Source organism: Diachasma alloeum, unplaced genomic scaffold (genome assembly GCF_001412515.2).
Source record: "Diachasma alloeum isolate Michigan unplaced genomic scaffold, Dall2.0 Dall_scaffold_00202, whole genome shotgun sequence".
NCBI lineage: Eukaryota > Metazoa > Arthropoda > Insecta > Hymenoptera > Braconidae > Diachasma > Diachasma alloeum.
This window is the reverse complement of record NW_021680367.1, coordinates 869373-888094: the sequence shown is the minus strand read 5'-3', so window position 1 is coordinate 888094 and position 18722 is coordinate 869373. Positions and strand designations below refer to the sequence as shown.

The 18722-nt window shown below is 36.5% G+C and overlaps 1 protein-coding gene across 1 annotated transcript in view; it reads right to left on the bottom strand.

Annotated features, from left to right (window-relative positions):
- LOC107035925 (histone-lysine N-methyltransferase PRDM16) overlaps nt 1–18722 on the bottom strand; it is a 66788-nt gene that overhangs the window by 29377 nt on the left and 18689 nt on the right. The window contains exon 4 of the mRNA XM_015253574.1: nt 1817–1948. Coding sequence (XP_015109060.1) covers nt 1817–1948 — 132 coding nt within the window. The remainder of the gene's footprint in view (nt 1–1816; nt 1949–18722) is intronic.

The following is an 18722-nucleotide window of genomic DNA, read 5'->3' as shown; positions in this document are numbered from 1 at the left end:
TCCCCCCCCCCCGCCCCAAGTGCCCTAACCAGGGGGTTTGATCTCCAACCGATTCGCCGAGGCTTTCCCCCGCGATCCCCCCAAGGGGTGACTTAATAACTAAACAGGCTGTATACACGCCAGCCACTGCAGGGGGAGTTGTCTCTCTGGCACCCACACAGCCAGTATCAGGGTACCATCATACCCATGTGTCTGAGTTCGCACGGCATCGACGCCTGCACATTGACTCGCCCATACTTCATAAAACCCTGGGGAATCAGAGAGCCGTGACCACTCGCTCCTCACCTATCTCGTGCTACGATTCATTGGAATAAAAATCCAATTGAAAACACTTGACGCATCGCACGATCGCATTGTCTGCCGTTCAACGGTTCAGGACGGTTTCAACAATAGGAAGTCATTTAGGGGAGTCAAGTGGCGAGGGGGGAGGGAAACACATGTCAATGGGGTGTTTTATTGTTTTTTTTTTGGTAATGAGACTGTTTGTTTCAATTTTTGGAATCCGTGACAGACGAGAAATTCGTTGGAAATGGGTTTTATGGAGGAAGAGAAAGTTTCCACCGAAATATGATCGTTTTCGTTGTTGTAATTGGTCTCGTGAGACATTTATGTGTCTTTCGGGTGGGGCCGGTACTAATCGTCCAATTTTCATTGGTCCAATATCTTCTGGTCCAATGCCATTTCGTTCAATAACACTATTCGTCCAATTTTTTTTGTCCATTCTTCGTTTGGTTCAATTTTGTTTTGGTCTAATAATTTGGTCGTCCAATTCCGGGGAAAAATGAAAAAACATGTAATGCGTGCACAAAATTTAATCAATATATCAACTCAGGCTTTACTGTTGTGGCACGATCAATGGAAGTACAAGACATTAACAATTGACATGAAAAAAACTCGACGTCTGTGAACACAATTAAATTTAAACATGAACCCACTGATAGTAGAATATATTAATAATTAACATAAAAACTGCTCTCATGAGACAGTTACGGAACAACAATTGAGGAAATTCATGTAAATAATTTATGAAAATTATGATAGTGGTAATTAAAATATCATTATCCAATCATTTGGGTTTGTTGTTCATAATTTTATGTTGTGAGCCAATCCGCGCAGCCAGTCAAGAATGGGTATTTGTGTTCTTTGTTTACTATTTTCGTACATGTCTTGAGAATATTCATGTACATTGATTGTTAGAATGTAGTAGTTTCTATTTTTCTTTTTTTTATTATTGGACGTTCATTGTGGTGGACTGTGATTTTGGATGAAAATCCATTGGACGAAAAGGTATTAGACGAATGGTTTTTGGACCAAAAGTACCAAACCCGAACATTATGTTCGAAGTGCGAATGATATGACGTTGATGCTATAGTGGAGCATTTTTGCAGTAAAAATTCTTATTGAAATTTTTGCCAAAAAGATGTGTGTATCTGACCACAATAGGAATGCAATCGAATGAGTTGTCAACAGTTTTCAACTCGTTTATCATTTCACGGATTTGTTTGAGGACTTTGAAAATACTGAGTTTATCTAAATCTGAGATAATAGATTCTGCCAGAGATCATGTCTCTGGTTTCTCTTATCTGTTTATCGTAGGTCCTCGGAGTGGTCATGGATAATGTGTGGGGGATGTTATTCGTAACAGCTGGGTACTGTTGTACAAAGTTCCGAAACAAAAAATCGAAATAAAACATTTCGATTGCTGGAACTTTGAAAGTGATGGGGCTGAATGGGTCGTCATATTAAGTTTTTCGGCTAAAATTTCCCTGGCTCTCTGATGGTGGTTATCTGTTTTTGATAATCTATTGACTCTCACCTCTCCACCAATCAGAACGTGGCGCATATTGACAGCTTGAGGATTGCCGGTGCTCCTGATGTACTTGAGCCAATTGCTAGCTTCGCGAGAGGCGTCTAACCATCCTCGGACTCCACTACCCGAGTGTCGAACCTGGAATCAACAAAAAAAACCATATAAATGGATGACGAAAGGATGTAAATGGATGATTAACACATGTTTTTAATGAGGAAACTAGTGAAATGAATCGTTTTGACTACGAGCAGCTCAAAACGTGAGAAATTCTTCGATTTTTTAATTTCATTCATTTTATAAAAAATGACGTTACCATTTAAATTATCGAGTGAAAAAAGATTTAATCCTGAAACAGAAGGGATTAATCAATTTTCATGTGAAGAAAAGACTTCCAATGGTTTTGCTTTTGAATATTTAGCTCCGGAACATTGAGTTTAATGGTTTAATGCTCTCAAATTTTCACTTCTCACCCTTCAAAAACGTATCACGAGTGATGACGTTTGAGGGCCATCAAGTAAATCGTCGTCGTGTGCCGAAGAACGAACAACTGATGCTTTTAAGTCTCGAGACAAGTGATTTTTAACAATTGTCTTGGGCTACCGCACCGCCTTGCTTGACGCTTGGCCGACCATGCGAGCAGCAAAAGCAGGAGTCATTTCGCTCAAACCCCCAACACGATAGTTCCACTCACGGTGGGATCCACACCCCAGAAACTCACGGGGGAGCGGAATGATCGTTGAGTTTTATCGTTAGTGAACGCTTCACCCCAACCCTGGGTCGAGACGCAGACACTTGTCACTGCCATTTGGACCAATTGTCACTATTTTAGGCGTGCGAATCGCTCGATTCATTAGGTAATGTGTTGACTATTGATGGTGCAGCTCATTTTTGGGGGTTTGGAGTGGTTTTGAGGGGAATTTTTGGGGGGATGAAGATTTAGACATGAGAATTTTCAAGTTTTTTAGGTTTTCGAGGGGTAGCAAGAGATAGTTGAGCCTAAAAACTCAATGTAATGAACTATTTCGCCTCAATTGTTTGGAAAATATAGAGAAAGCCTCATTTGAAACATTATTTGACGAGAAAATTTTCCGATCAATCCAAAACAAGTGGAAAATTGCATTTTTTAAATAAATGAGTGGAGTTATTGTTGCTAATAAATTAGCAATTTGCTTCTGAATGGGTTCTTTTTTGTAAATTCTTATTTCACTATTCTCTTCTGTGATTTTTTCATGTCATAGTACTATCATCAATTGAAATGTCATCAAAATTTTGCGTATTATTTCGTTCTGTCAAATAATTCTACATTCAGACCCTCTCAAGTTTCGAATTCGTTTTCAGTCCGGGTTTAATCAAGGTTCAATCAAGGTTTAATCAGTGTATAGCCGGGATTTAATCAGGGTTTATTCAGGATTTAGCCAGAGTTTAACCCAGGTTCTGTCAGAAGTTAGTCGGGAGCATGAATCAATATGAATAAGTATTCAACATAATAGACTGCTACTTGAATTTAATAGAGATAGAGATTTTTATATAAAAAGCTCATGACGGTATTGTGTAACTTGATAAGCAATGATGCTGTTCTCACCATTTTTCAACTTGATTGAGAAGCCATTGAAATATACTTTTCAAGCCCTGATTTAATTGCTATTACTGATGATTCTTTCAGTAATCATGAAAAAATCGATTTCCTCTTTCAAATCGCACAAACAATGTGCTGTAACTCAACAACCAATTGTGCGACCCCCATTATATTCTGATAGAATCAAGAGGATATTATTATCTACTTTTTGAGCCATGACTAATTCCGCTTTGATGACAATTTTTTGAGTGATCGTTGGAAAATCGATTTTTGGAAAAATGGGAATTTTTTTGAAGCTGCATAAAAAATTGAATTTTAATTGGTGTCAGTGACTAGAGCTTATTACCAAAAATTTAGTTAACCAAATACAAAAAATTGGAAATTGAAAGTTTCCGATTAGAAAGTTTCCATTCGGAAGGAAAACTTGATATTTTTCGTTGATTGAGAAAAATAGTTAATTATCATCTTAATTAATAAATTGAAAAATGATTCAATTATCGTTTCAAGTGTTTATTGGAGATGATGACGAGGTTTGAGATTTGATGATATATTTCTTTGATTTTACACCCTTTTTGCATTTTCAAGGGAAAACTTCGATTTTTTTCAACCGCGTAAAAATTGAAAATTGTCAATTCCATTTTTATTATTACTTCAATGGATAGCCGGGGACATTTGAGGCGGAAAACTCAATATGACGACCTATTTCGCCCCAAATTTTGCAAGATATAACCAAAACAAAATTTCAGAATTGGAATAAAAAATCGGTACATCTCGAAAACTACTGTATCAGAAAGGATTTATATCCAGGGTTTGCAAGAAATTAATAACAAAAGTAATTTTACCAACATTTCTAAAAAATCGTTAATTATCAAGTCAATTCACAGTCAATTGCAGTCAATTCACAGTTATTATTTATTAAGTCTGAAGTCTTCATAAATAACCAAGAACCAATTAAAAAATTGATGAATGACATGATGTCTTCATTGGATTTGATAACAGCGTCTGGATCGCGATAACACGTCCCACCTGTCGGAGACACTCGAAACTACCCCCAATCAATAACCCAGTGCTCACAGGTGAGTGGATAAGTTAGGTAATTGATCTCGCTCCTTACTCGTTGAGCCTAAATTTGTTGTTACAACCGAGCTCACTCAGCCTCATCAGTCTGATCCTCGGGGACCCGGGATTATCCCGGGGCCTTCTCTCAACCGTGTGCACACCCGGTCTAGTGGACCATTCTGGGCGAAAACATCGGATGAGCTGATGGGTATTATTTACACTTCGACACTTTCCGGGGATTTATTTTTACTACTGTATTATACCCATTTTATTTTCACTGCCATTCATGAGACATTTTGATTTTTCGTTTTGGAAAATCGGAATTTTTCATTATATTTTGTCATTTTTATTCGACAATTCATGTCAAATTATGTGTAAATTCAATGGCAAGCTTTCCAAATAGCTTTTTTATAGGAAAAATCACCGGAAAATTATGGAATGACAATGTTTTTTTTTTTGATAATTTGAAATTATGAATTCAAAATTTTTTTATTGATAATTTTTGTAGAATAAACTGAATGAAAGAATGGGAGAATTAACCACGTAAAGAACTAACCGTCATTTTTTTTTAATAAAAAATGATTGAAGAATTATAAATTTAAGAAGTTCATACCTATAAAGTTTTATTTTTCATTGCGAAACACAGGAATTTTTAATTATATTTTTTATTCGATAATTCATGTCAAATTATGTGTAAATTAAATGTAAAGCTTCGTCAATTGTTTATTATGGGACAAATCGTTGGAAAATAATGAATTCAAAATGTCTAAGTGACTCAAAATTCCAAGTGCAGAAACTTTTTTATCAAGACGATTTATGAATAATTTTTGAATAATTAAATTAGACGAGTTTAGAATAAAATTAGACGATTTTAAAATAATTTTTATAAAACAAACGCTACGACAAAGTCAACGAATTTCTCACGTATTGAGCTTCTTGTCGCCCAACCGATCTATTTCAATAATTTTCCAATTAAAAAAACGAGTGGAAATCCATTTGGTGAAATTCTCACATCTAAACGCCCGAAACTCATCCGAAAACCCCCGAAAACACTAAAAAAAACATTAATCACGTTAATTTCCAGTCGACAACGGCCGAGACGTGACAAAAAAACTGGAAGCCCCCGATTATAAATAAAGATCCTCACGGAGACAAATCTGTCCACCGAATTGTCCGCGCATGTTCGCAACCGCCGACAAAGCCCCTTCGAAAAAAAAAAGAAAAAAAATGGATGAGGAAATAAAAACGAGGAGAATCGCCTGCTGCGAGAGAACTTGTGCATCTCTCGGTCACTTGCGGGCATCAGGGTCTCGCACCAGTGGGCGCCGAGTTAACGCATCATTGTCAAAAGGTGTGACAGACCCGTGGATCCTAATCTGTCGTGTTACCCCCATTGAGTGGTCCATTGTCACTCGTCGTTCGTGCCCATCTCGCTAAAATGCATCTTAAGTCCCTCAACTTCACCCCCGTTGTGATACCGTGAAAATACTCGTGTCTCGGTATACTTTTGTCACTGTTTCTGGGTTACATCTATCGCCAAGCGTGATCGGTAACATCTCTTTGTGGTTTTTGATGACCAGATAAATATTTCTGTTTTGGGGAAGGGAAAGTTACGGCAAAATAATAGGAAAATGGGGAAAAGTGAAAATGGAGTTTCTTGTTTTGATTTTTAGAAAATGCTAGGGGGCTTCGCCCCCTGCTCTCAGAGCTCGCAAACCCCCTACGGTTGGTGCGACCGATTGGTTTATTTCAATGAAATATCAATATATTGCTATAATTTATGCATTTCTATTGAATTTTTTCGAAAATCTTTTCTAAAGCGCGCTCACTCGTAATGAGGGAAATTTTCATATTCTATTTTACTAAAGATGATAGAAACGTGAAGTTGTTTTATACCGAAATATCTCAAAACTGCCTGACCGCTAATCCTCAATTCTGATTGGTCAATATGTGACACGAAGTTACTCACAAAAAAAAAACACGCGGCATTTTCAAATTCTTCAGTGACATAATTTCAAATTCTTCAGTGGCAATTTTTTTTTCACGTTATATATATATCACATGTATATATATATCATCGGTGAAATTAATAAATTCTGTCCTTTTATGGAGACTGATTATTTTAAAAAATTGAAGATAGTTAATTGAAAATGAAAAATTCATTATAGATTCTTTTACTCTACTTCGCTACTCGCTTCAATCATTAGTCGAATTCTCTTTGATTCATTATCAATATTTATAAGGTATTCATGAGAAAATGAAATTCAATGAATTCCATTTCTTCATTTCAACAAATGAATAGATCAGCGCGCGCATAGATTTTGTCTTCCAAAAAAATAATAAACTAATGAAAAAAAGGCTAGAGGGTAATAAATCAAATCTTGCTCGAAAATACGTACAAGTTCCAGAGTTTTTCTAGATTTCATAAGAAAGTTATTTGAAAACATGACACGAGAAATTATGAGTTTCGGGGCAAATTCTATCCATTGAGGCTCACGCGTGGCAACGACGCCTTCACCGTGAGTGGCGCGCAATTCGAATGTCAATATAATCGCTGGAGCATCATGGGAGAGGTATTATAGGTTAGACCATGCAACTGAGAGAGAGAAAACACTCCGCAGGTTTACCAACTCTAAATAACCATAGGAATGATCCGTGCAGCAGTGCTATGTCTCTGATGCATTTTAATATTGTTTCAATAATTAGAAAAACTTCCAATAAAAATAATTTGACACTGGCAAGTGATGGGAAAAATCAATCAATCTGACAAAGAAAATTAATATTCAAGAAATGTTCAAATGCCCACTGAAATAGTTACTTGAAAATCGCAAATTTTCGTGTTCAGGGATTGAATCAGGAAATGGGATTTTTCTCATTTACTTTCCAACGAATCCCTGTATTTTGACGTCTATAATTCTCTTTATTAACTACAATAATTACTGCAATTGTACTCAACTCTCGAAAGACTCCCCACCCTCGAAGTTATTGAAATGTGATAGCTGACGACATCTGAACAGCCACGAGAGCTATTGTGAACCGATATGGAAGCAATATCGTCAAATTATCTGGTAAATGGAAAGCTAATGATGGATCATGAAGGGGGCCTGCTTTTGACACGCAAAACGATATAATTTATACTGTTAGATACAAAAGGAGGGTAGCTTCTCCCTTGGTTTTTACGAGGGGTTTACGAAAATTATCGGTGAATAAAAGCCGGTGCGAGGGTGGCATCTGCTCTGCATTAGATACGGGTCGAGGAGCACCCACCTTATGCCGCCCTTCCTGTTATTTCTGCTGGGCCAGTGTCAAGTGGGTCAAGTACTGATTTTTCCCCGGAGAAAATTATCGGCAATCGAGCCTCCATTTCTCATAACTTCGACTGAATAAAAATTGTCGTTTTCTCCTCGATGGCTGGGAAAATTTCCGCTTCCGAATGCTGGTGTTGAACTCTTTTTGCCCTATTAGCACGAAAAATATAAACAAAGCAAATGTTTCTAACGAGAATTTTGAGGCGACGTTTCTCGAAAACTATCGCATCAAAATGAGGTTATGACCTGGGTTTGGAAGCGGAAATGTTCCGAGTAATCCAACTAAACAACAACAAACCCATAAAACCGGGAGGGGCTATTCACAGGCGTAATCGTCGTGTCACTCGATGTAATGAATTGTAATCCCAGTGAAATCAATGTAATCATTGTAATCACATGATTACCATATTTGTAATCAATTTTTGGTAATTAAGTGGTTATCATTTGTAATCACTGTAATCATTTGTAGTCAGTGTAATCTTTCGTAGTTGCTCCTAGGGGGACCGTGAAATTTGTTTTTGAATTTTCAAGCGCGTCATATCTACCAACGGTAAGTATCAGAGATCCCTGGATCAATTTTTCTGGGAATCCCAGATGTTTATGGTTCAGAACCTTGCATAGCCAATGCGTTTTGCACAGAGCATTTGTCCGTAGAAAATTGATTCAACAGAGTTAAAATTTCTTTTTATTCTGGAGAACCAACGACTGAATTATCCCTGAATTATCCGCTGGTAAGTTTCATTCTCCATCAATGGTAGATCACTTAGCACTTATAAATGCCCAAATTTTTAGATGGAGTGATGGCGACTGCATTCCTCTGTTCTAATCCCCGCCCCTCCTTCCTCATTTCTTTGCAGGTTCTAATAATTAATTATTCCATTAATTCATATTTAATAAGAGAGCATTTTTTGTGATTTCAATGATTACAGGTGTTTGGTAATCACAGAATTTAATCAACGAAATCATTTGTAATCATGTAATCACATTCTGTGCTCTTGATAATTACGGTTATCACATAGGCAATGGTAATCAGTGTAATCAGTCCCGTCATCCTGGGTAATAGATTATATTTTATAATCGCGGTGTCACCCAATTCGTCTGTGAATAGCCCCTCGTAAAAACTACATTTCCGAAAATCAAAATGAGAATTTCAAGTATTTTAAGGGAAATTGACATTGAAATCTTGGAATGATGGACTGAAGATAATTTTGATGCATAGGCAGAGAAACTTACGCTTGAAAACTCATTATGATGACCTGCTTTGCCCCAGAAAATTATAAGGTTCAATGAAAAGATGTTTTGAAATTAATTATTAATCGGTAATTTAGTTTCGCTATGGTTCAGAATAATTAGGGAATTATTGCGTGAAATGCAACCCCCGGAGCTCATAAATTTCGTGAACTCGGCTAGAGCTGACGTTCCTCCCGTGCAGATAACAACCGTCTCTCAGCAATAACCGATTGCTCCCTGGGATCAATTAAGGATTAATTAAGACGCTGCCAGGGAATTAAGCAAAGATGTCGCACGTTCAAATGTAGGCACTTGCGAAGTTGAGGGAAGTGTCGTAATGGAGTTCATTCCATAATTGTATTTCAAAATTAAATCATGAGTCGTTAACAATTTAAGATATTGAACAAGTGGAATTTCACGTTTTTCGTAATAATTGAATAATTATTACGCAATTGTTAAATTAATCATCAATTGATTATTCTAAAGTACAATTTAATTTTATCGTCATTATTATTCATATTTGCTACATACTTTAATTTAATTTCAATGTTTAAAATTGAATTTAAACAAGTGGAGAATTGTATTTTTTATAAATTAGTACAGTTATTGTTGCTAATAAGTTAGCAATTTGCTGTCGAATGGGTTCTCCCTTTTAATTCTGATTTCACTATTCTCTTTTTCGTTTTTTTTCATGTCATAGTACTCATCAATTGAAATGTCATCAAAGTTTTGCGTATTATTTCGTTCTGTCAAATAATTCTACATTCAGACCCTCTCAAGACTCGAATTCGTTTTCAGTCCGGGTTTAATCAAGGTTCAACCAAGGTTTAATCAGTGTATAGCCGGGATTTAATCAGGTTTTATTCAGGATTTAGCCAGAGTTTAACCCAGGCTTTGTCAGAAGTTAGTCGGGACTATGAATCAATATGAATAAGTATTCAACATAATAGACTGCTACCTGAGTTTAATAGAGATAGAGAGTTTTATATAGAAAGCTCATGACGGTATTGTGTAACTTGATAAGCAATGATGCTGTTCTTACTATTTTTCAACTTGATTAAGAAGCCATTGAAATATACTTTTCAAGCCCTGATTTAATTGCTATTACTGATGATTCTCTGAGAAAACCCATTTTCTCTTTCTAATCGCATAAACAATGCGCTGTAACTCAACAACCAATTATGCCACCCCTATCATATTCTGATAGAATCAAGAGGGTATTGTTATCAATTTTTTAAACCATGACTAACTCCATTTTGATTACAATTTTTTGAGTGTTCGTTGAAAAATTGATTTTTAGAGAAATAACAATTTCTTCGAATCTGTATGAAAAATTGAATTTTAATGGGTGTCAATGAATAGAGCTTATTAAAATCTATATTCCCGTATTTAGTTACCCTAGCACAAAAAATTAAAACCTTAAAAAACGGGTAAAAATCGAATGAAAAATGAAATTATGACAACATTAATTCAATTGCAGAAACTCATTTGGATCAATTTCTCCGACCGCTAAGAAATCACTTGAAATATTCGAGTCTGGTTGAAATACAATAGGGTGAATTGAGTGGATGGATGGACAATACTGAATTCACTTAATTTTCGTCATTTGAAATTGCAATCGAAAAAAAAACTGAAATGTTATTTTCTAAAAATCGAGGAAAAACGTTCGAGTGTTCATTTCCGGCTTTTTGGTCATGTAATAATGAGGGAAAAGAGCTCAAAGTGGTGGTGAAACGCGTGAAAGCGAGTGTATACCCTCTCCCCCTAACCCCCTGTCAACGCCATTGGGATTGGGGCACACGCTGTGAGCGCTAAAAGCATTTTTGCGTAGAACCATCCGACCCTCGGTAACTATCACACAACCACTGATCCGTAGTTTTATTCATCAGACTGTTATTCCATGTTCTGTCATCATATTTTCCCCTATACGGCTACCAACAACTGGATGAAAACAATTCTAATTGTTCAACCAATTTCAAAAAAAAATAAAAAATAAATAGAAATGAGGGAATTTCGGTAGATTTCCGATGGAAACTAATTTGGAAGTTAAAAATGAAAATTGCGACGTAGAAATTTCAGCTGAAAAACGGAATATGACTCATTTATCCAAAATGGATGTACAATTCATTTAATCTTGATTAAGCATTTTTGAAACTATTTAATATTTGTGAATATTATTCTGCCCCTCATGACCCTGATTTTGAACCTCGTGACCCTTATTATGACCCTCATGGCTCTTATTACGATGCTCATGACTCTTATTCTCGCCCTTGTGAACCTTATTCTGACCCTGATAACCCTGATTCTGCACCTCGTGATCCTTATTCTAACCCTCATGGCTCTTACGACCCTCATGGCGCTTATTCTGACCCACGTGACCCTTATTTTAAACCTATTGAGCCTCATCCTGACCCCGACGATCCTTATTCTGGCCCTTGAGACCCTTATTCTGACCCTTGTGAACCTTATTATAACCCTGATAACCCTGATCCTGAAGCTCGTGACCCTCATGATCTTGATTGCAACCCTCATGACCCTGATTCTGAACCTCGTGACCCTTATCCTAACCGTCATGGCTCTTACGACCCTCATGACGCTTATTCTGACCCTCGTGACCCTTATTCCAAACCTAGTGAGCCTCATTCTGACCCCGATGACCCTTATTCTGACCCTGGAGACCCTTATTCTGATTCTTGTGAATCGTATTCTGACCTTGATGACCCTGATTCTGCACCTCGTGACCTTCATGACCTTGATTGCGATCCTTATGACCCTTATTCCGACCCTCATGACCCTTAAGACCTTTATTTTAACCCTCGTAACCCTCATTTTGAACCTTGGGACCTTGAATTATGAAGTCTTAATTTCGAGTACCAAATTTTCATCACCAAAAGTTCATTTGGGTTTTCATACTATAGAGAGATGCATGATTCGCGCATGTTCTAATTCCTATGCTCACTGAATAAGGTTTCAATCATAATTACAATTCAATTCCTTTTAGAGCACACTTTAGAGTGTGAATTTCTGGAATTTAATGTTTGTTGATACTCTGGTAAAAGTGCGTGGCCCCACTGTTATCAATTTTTAGTTAGTTCACACGGTAATTCAATTAATCTGTTGTTCATCTCATTAATATAATTCCGTGCTTAGAATATTGTCATCTCATGTTATCAGCACCAAATTAAAAATTAAAACTTCATTTGGAATCTTGAGTGACAGCTTCTTTTTATTCAAATCAGAAATTTTGTATTTGGATATTATAGTACATTACGCTGCAAGTGCGTGCAAAAGATTAGAGAAAGAGAGAGAAAAGACGTTTCTTGAAAAAAAAAAAGATAGAAAATGACCAATTAAAATAGTTTTCCATAAAATCACGCAGTTTTGAATGTATTTATTTTCATAGAACAACTTAATAACAATTGAATTAACGCTTTTCCATGAGTCCTTCGTTTTGAAATAGTTTTTCATCGAATAACGCAGTTTCAAAGATATTTTTTCATTACAAAACAACTTAATAATAATTACATGAGCACTTCTCTATGAGTCTTTCTTTCTAGAATACTTTTTCATAAAATAACGCGGTTCTGAATCACAGAAAAATTTAAAAATAATTAAATTAATGTTTTTCTATGAGTTTTTCTTTTCTCCGAGATAAATATTTGTTTTGGCAATTTTTAAAATATAAATTTACATTCCCTGGTAGTTTTGATAAATCGACATTCTCTTTGTTCGTATCAGAGATGAAAAGATTTGCAGGGGGTGACATGTCTGGTTCAGGACGACTAGGATAGTTATCTGCTGCTTCCGAAGAGTCTTGAATCAGCGTTGTAGCAGATGTGTGCTGATTTTGGGGTGGCTCTTGTCGGTGTCGTTTTTGATGACTGAAAGTTCAGACATTCATCAATAAAGCGCACACTTTTTGTTTGAACTTTTTCAACATTCACCGATGTTGAAGTAGTTGTTGACGAACGGGCAGGTCCTGTTGAAGTTAACTGGAGGTTCGCTGATTGACGGCACGAGTTTTTGAATGATTGCATTATTTTTTGGCAACGTTTTAGTTTATTTTGGTTTGAGTCTTCCATATATCTTCGGGCCGCAGTAGATACACCATAATTTCCTCAATGTTTGCACCGGTGTTAGCGAGTTGACTTGTTCCTGAACGACGGAGACCGTGCCCAGTGTACAACTCCGGATTTGGAAGCTTCAAGTACTTGGCAATAGTTTTGCAAAATGAACCAATTTTATTCCTTCCAATAGGTTGGTTGGAACATTTACCCTTTTGGAAATTTAAGAAGAATTTCTCCACTGTGGCATGATCGGGTCGCAAACCCATGTATCCTTTCATGATTGTGTAGTATTCATTTGATACTACAAAAGACCTCGTCTTTTTTGTTTTCGTGTCGGTTAGTAATACTCTTATAAAGGGCTTTTGAGTGTCGAGATCTACACACTCACGTATGTCTTTCATCTTCAACTTCCATAGTTCGATGCCTCTGCACCCACCACACAATCCGAAAATTAGAGCCACCTAAAACATATGTGTCGAATGAGGCTTGTTTTAGATGTTTTTAAAGAGTAATTTTCGGTCCAAGCCTAGGAAGTATTTTCTAATGAATGTAAGTTTGAAATACAAGCCGAAGGCAAGGATTATGATCCAATGAGTCAGAAAATAATGTGATTTGTTCATAAATACCTTTTCAACCAAATAAACTTCATTTGGAGCTTCTCTGAGGAACTTTGCAGTTTGGTCTTCCCAAAGAACTGCTGCTTTCGTCGGTTCATATCCTTTTTTTATTTTTTTCAAATAACAGTGCACGTCGTGATATTTGGACATATTAATTCTGTTTGTTATTGACAACACTTTTTAACCCTGAAAAAGCCGCCTACAGACTGTTTGGTGCTAAGATTCCAGTTAATTCTCCGAGATATGCCAATACAATGGTTTCCGAAAAAATTGCTTCGGGTGACTGGTCTTCGAATTCATTGGCTTTGACCCAATCCATGTATTTTTTGTACTGAGCTTCGTATTTTGCCTTCGATTTTTCAGGTAATAATTTGTCTCTCGCATTTTTGACTGCTGCTTCAATTTTTGATGAGAGTCGTGGAAAGTCCGTTGATATTTTCACTTCTTCAATTTTTTCTTGGCTTTGTTCAGAGTCCTCTGCCGCAAAAAACCTCCAGTCTTCATCAGAAGACAAATCAATCAATTCATTCTCGTCCAAATTCACATGCACTGATTCGTTGTCACCCCCTTTCGCAGAATCTTGTCCCGAGTTATTGATGTTATCGTCAGAATAATTTGAATAATCATTTCCATTAGTTTTGTCACCCTCTGAATCATTCATCTTGCTTATGCCGATTTAATTTTCACTTTTGTAAGACGAGGTTGACAGTTCAAGTTCTAATAGGTTAGGCCAAACATGTGTAGCAGTGTTATTGCCCACCCAATGATTTCGGGTGTAATCGTGACGGTTACGTTCCACGTTCCCTCTCCTCGCGAATACACACGAGCGATTGCAGCGCCGCATGTAATCGTCTGGTTTCGCGCTTACTAGACGACGTGTAATAGCCGTAAATACATACACGTGCAAGGTAAATATTATTTGTTCAAAGTGAAAAAATCGATCATCATTTTCACTATATTGCATTCAGATTCTCCTATCCTTAACGTCAAAAATGTGAGATAATCTCATAATTCTAGCTATTAATTCTAATCAACTTTGTTCGAAGAAAATCTTAGTAAACGCAATATTAAGGAAGTTGAATTATTCTATTTTTCTCTGACTTAAATGATTTGGACAATTATGATTCGTTTATTCATGTTTCATAGAATGGTATTCAATTCTCTTTTGTTTGTTAGGCGGGCTTCGTGAAAATTCGACGCAAGACGATTGCACTCATAAAAACCGCCTCACATTCTAGGGTTAATAGCGTATCCCTGAAAATCAAAACTTCTTTTCTCTGTGATTATAATTTTTTTCGTGTCCCCAAGAACAAAGACGAAGATAGAGAGCCCGGAGAGGATCTCCCGCACGGCATGGGTTCCACCATAGTCCAACAAAACACATGATCGCTCCCTTTGTAACCTCACACCTCCAACAAAATCCAAAAACTGGCTATTTCTGTGAAAAGAATGGAGAGATTTTTCCTCCATGGTTTTTCTGGTGCTGAAAATTCCGAGCATTTTCGGACACCATGGAGAATCCCCTGAATGGGAACACTGAGGTCCCTTATAATCGGTAACGTTCCGTGTCGTGTCAATTGTTGAAGGAGAGACATCCCGAGAGCGTTTGGATTATGCTGCGATTGTCGATTGCCATCTCGGTTGGTTGAGGATTCATCCGTTTTTCGTTATTCTTTTTTGTTCTCTCTAAAGGAATATCTCTTTCTGGGGAACGTGTCCCGGAGAATGGAGACATTATTGACAGATATTGATCTCTCCGCGTCACAACTGTTATCGATTTCGACTGGAAGCGATAGTCGATGGAGTAAAAGATGAAGAATTCTTCGAACGAAATTTTTGGGCAATTAAAAGTTTACAAAATGGAGTTGAAAAATTATTTCTATTGAGATGTTTCTTTCTTAGAAAAAGTATTATATCCTTGAACCAATTTCAAATAAGTAAGATCCTACGGTGAATATCGATTATTTCCTCTTGAGATACATTTACTTGAATCAAATAAAACAGTCCTTGGCGTCAAGTCACATGTGTTCACCACAAAAATGTAAAAGTTGTATTTTTTTTAACCCAATATAATCTCCAGTCGAGAAATTTTCTACTTTCATGAATTGATAAAAAATTCGTACCTAGGAGATGATTACATTGAGGAATGAATTGAATGTTGTTTTCTCGAATGAAGCCGATGTTTAAATTGAGCTTTCCGTACATCACATTGAACGAAATTTGTGATGTCCAAGTTTGTGTTGAATTGCCGTAATCTGTGATTCTGTTATTGTAAACTAATGCGATTTTTTAAAGTCAAGAAATATAGACTTTTGTCAACTCAATGACATCTCACTACAATCTCAAAGCTTTTTCCGCGTAAAAATATTCATCCTGATTCGACATACGAAATGCTCACTTCAATTATAATTGACTTGGAACAACGTATGTTCGTATTGATTGAGATAACAACGTATTTAGTCATCAGAATAATTTTGATTAGCCAAACTTTTGGCTAGAAAGAAATCAAATACTCTCATTATTGCGGCAAATAAAAGGAACTTCAATTCTAGAGAAGTTCGATTTCTCCCAATCAAATGTATCTCAAGAAGAGATAACAAGTATTCACTGTGAAGTCATGTTTATTTGAAAATTAACAACCAAATGATACTTGGTTCAAATAAAATTCTGAGTTGAGTTTTTCATCTCGAATGTCCCTGGCTATATCGGAAGAAATAAGTTTAATTTTCAAATTCCGCCAAAAATAGTTCTGTTGTTCAAGAACGGATACCTCTTGAATTCCGTTTACCCACGCAAAACAGGTATAGCCAACAATGAGTTGACACAACAGGTATACAGAGAGGCTTCAGCCGTGGGCGATCCATATTCTCGTGTATATTGACCCAGGACTCCCCCTGTGGACGCAGATTAGTTTGATAATTGTTGAGCCTATGCAAGCAAGTCTAGATTAACCATCGACAAGTCTACCGATCCCGACTGTCAGCATTGATACTGTTGTTGCTGAGTCCCAATGAGCTCTCCGCCGTGGGATGAATGAAATATTGTTCAATATTGTTAAATCCTGATTTTTAAACATTTCTTCTTTGAAAAACCAAAGCGATAATTAAATTGAGAAAAAAATTAGAATTCCGAATCTAATCGAGTTTTCTGCAATTTTTTTGCAGTTTTCAATAATCTTTCAATTTACCGCAAGGCTTACAGCTACCTTAAAGTAGTATGGTCACGGATTGATTTCCAAGATTAAAAGATAAAATAATTTTTTTATGAAAGTTAATATCAATAAAAACCTCCTGGTGCAATTTGTGGTACATTGATCGTTTAGTATGGTTGATAAGAATTAATGAAAAACTAGATTTTAACACAGAGTCTTATGGGCAAATCACATTTTTGGGTGGTTTTTATGATAAATCCAAGATTAAATTATTTTAAAAATCCCAAAAAATGAGGAAAAAAACAAAAATTTACGACCATCAATGAAAATTGTTGACCGTTGGGGACTTTAGTTATAAATAATTTCTGCTTCTCGGTGTTCGGAAATTGCGTGTCGAGTAGATGCGGCAACGACGCGTTAGTGGAGTGGGGATAACNAAATCACATTTTTGGGTGGTTTTTATGATAAATCCAAGATTAAATTATTTTAAAAATCCCAAAAAATGAGGAAAAAAACAAAAATTTACGACCATCAATGAAAATTGTTGACCGTTGGGGACTTTAGTTATAAATAATTTCTGCTTCTCGGTGTTCGGAAATTGCGTGTCGAGTAGATGCGGCAACGACGCGTTAGTGGAGTGGGGATAACCGGGCATTTCAAATCTCGTTTTCCCTACGCTGTTAAGTTACAGCGTTGCCATACATAAAACGATGCGAGTCAAAAGAGGTACATTATTTGACTAATAAGTGAAAAATAATAAAAATAATCGATTAATTCTTACATTCATAAATTTTATAATTCACAAAGAGAATTTTCAATTATAAATCATAGTTTTTTGATTAATTTTTTTAGATTTTCTTGACGAACACTCAATGATGACTTTGGAGAGTGACCATACTACTTTAAATGAAATCGCCCTTTGCACGATGTTGCCAGAAACTCGCTGAACGCGCCCGGGCAGTGTAGAGTGAATTCGGCAACGCTGAAGCCCAAATAACGCGGCGGCAAATCCCCGCGGAGGTGATCAAGTCACAAGTCCGCGACAGACGGTCACGCTAGGGTTAAATTGACACCGATCGGTGCCCCGTGAAATCCACATCGAATTTTTTTTTTTTAATGTGTAGACAAGAGTTCACAACATTGGAAAAGCGTGCGGAAAAGTGCACTTTATGTCCGCCAAATCCTCTGATATACGGCTTCCATCCGCAATACCAACTCCCAGGGCCCCTGAAACGTTTACCCCCTCCCCTCCCCGTCCCCCGAAAATTCACCGAGGACATCAGTGTGACTCACGCCAATCTCCAAGACAATCGGGAAAACATCAAAAGCAAGTGGTGCATTGTTTCCGGCAAATTGTAAGCAAAGGCGGCACTTGCTCGACTTCTCGTTATGAGAGTTTCCAACAAGTTCAATTAAATCAAGACCATCAATGGCTTCCTACAGAAACAGTCGTCAACTGGCCCCTCAATCGTAACTGCTTCTGTCGGTCTGGAAGAGGCGGCAGAAAAGGGAGGAACCTTGGTTGGGAGGGGGGGGGGGAGGAGATGATTTTTTGTTCCTTTCGAGAAATCGGGGAACGGCCTATCAGATAGAATTTTTTCATAAACCTATTCCAGAAATAAATTTTAATTAAAAATAAAAATGAATGGGAAATGGCTTTTGTATTGACATCATATATAGTAATAAATTATTATAATAATTAATAATAATATATTAATATATTTGATATTAATATTTTTTATATTGATATAATTGTTTGCTAATAAATTATATATTTATGAATATGCTTCCGAATGGTCATTTTGCATATATTTTATGAAATTACATTAAATTTCATCTAATCAATTGTGTTATATTTTTAATATAGTTTAATACTTGATGAAATTTCAAATATGAAATAATAT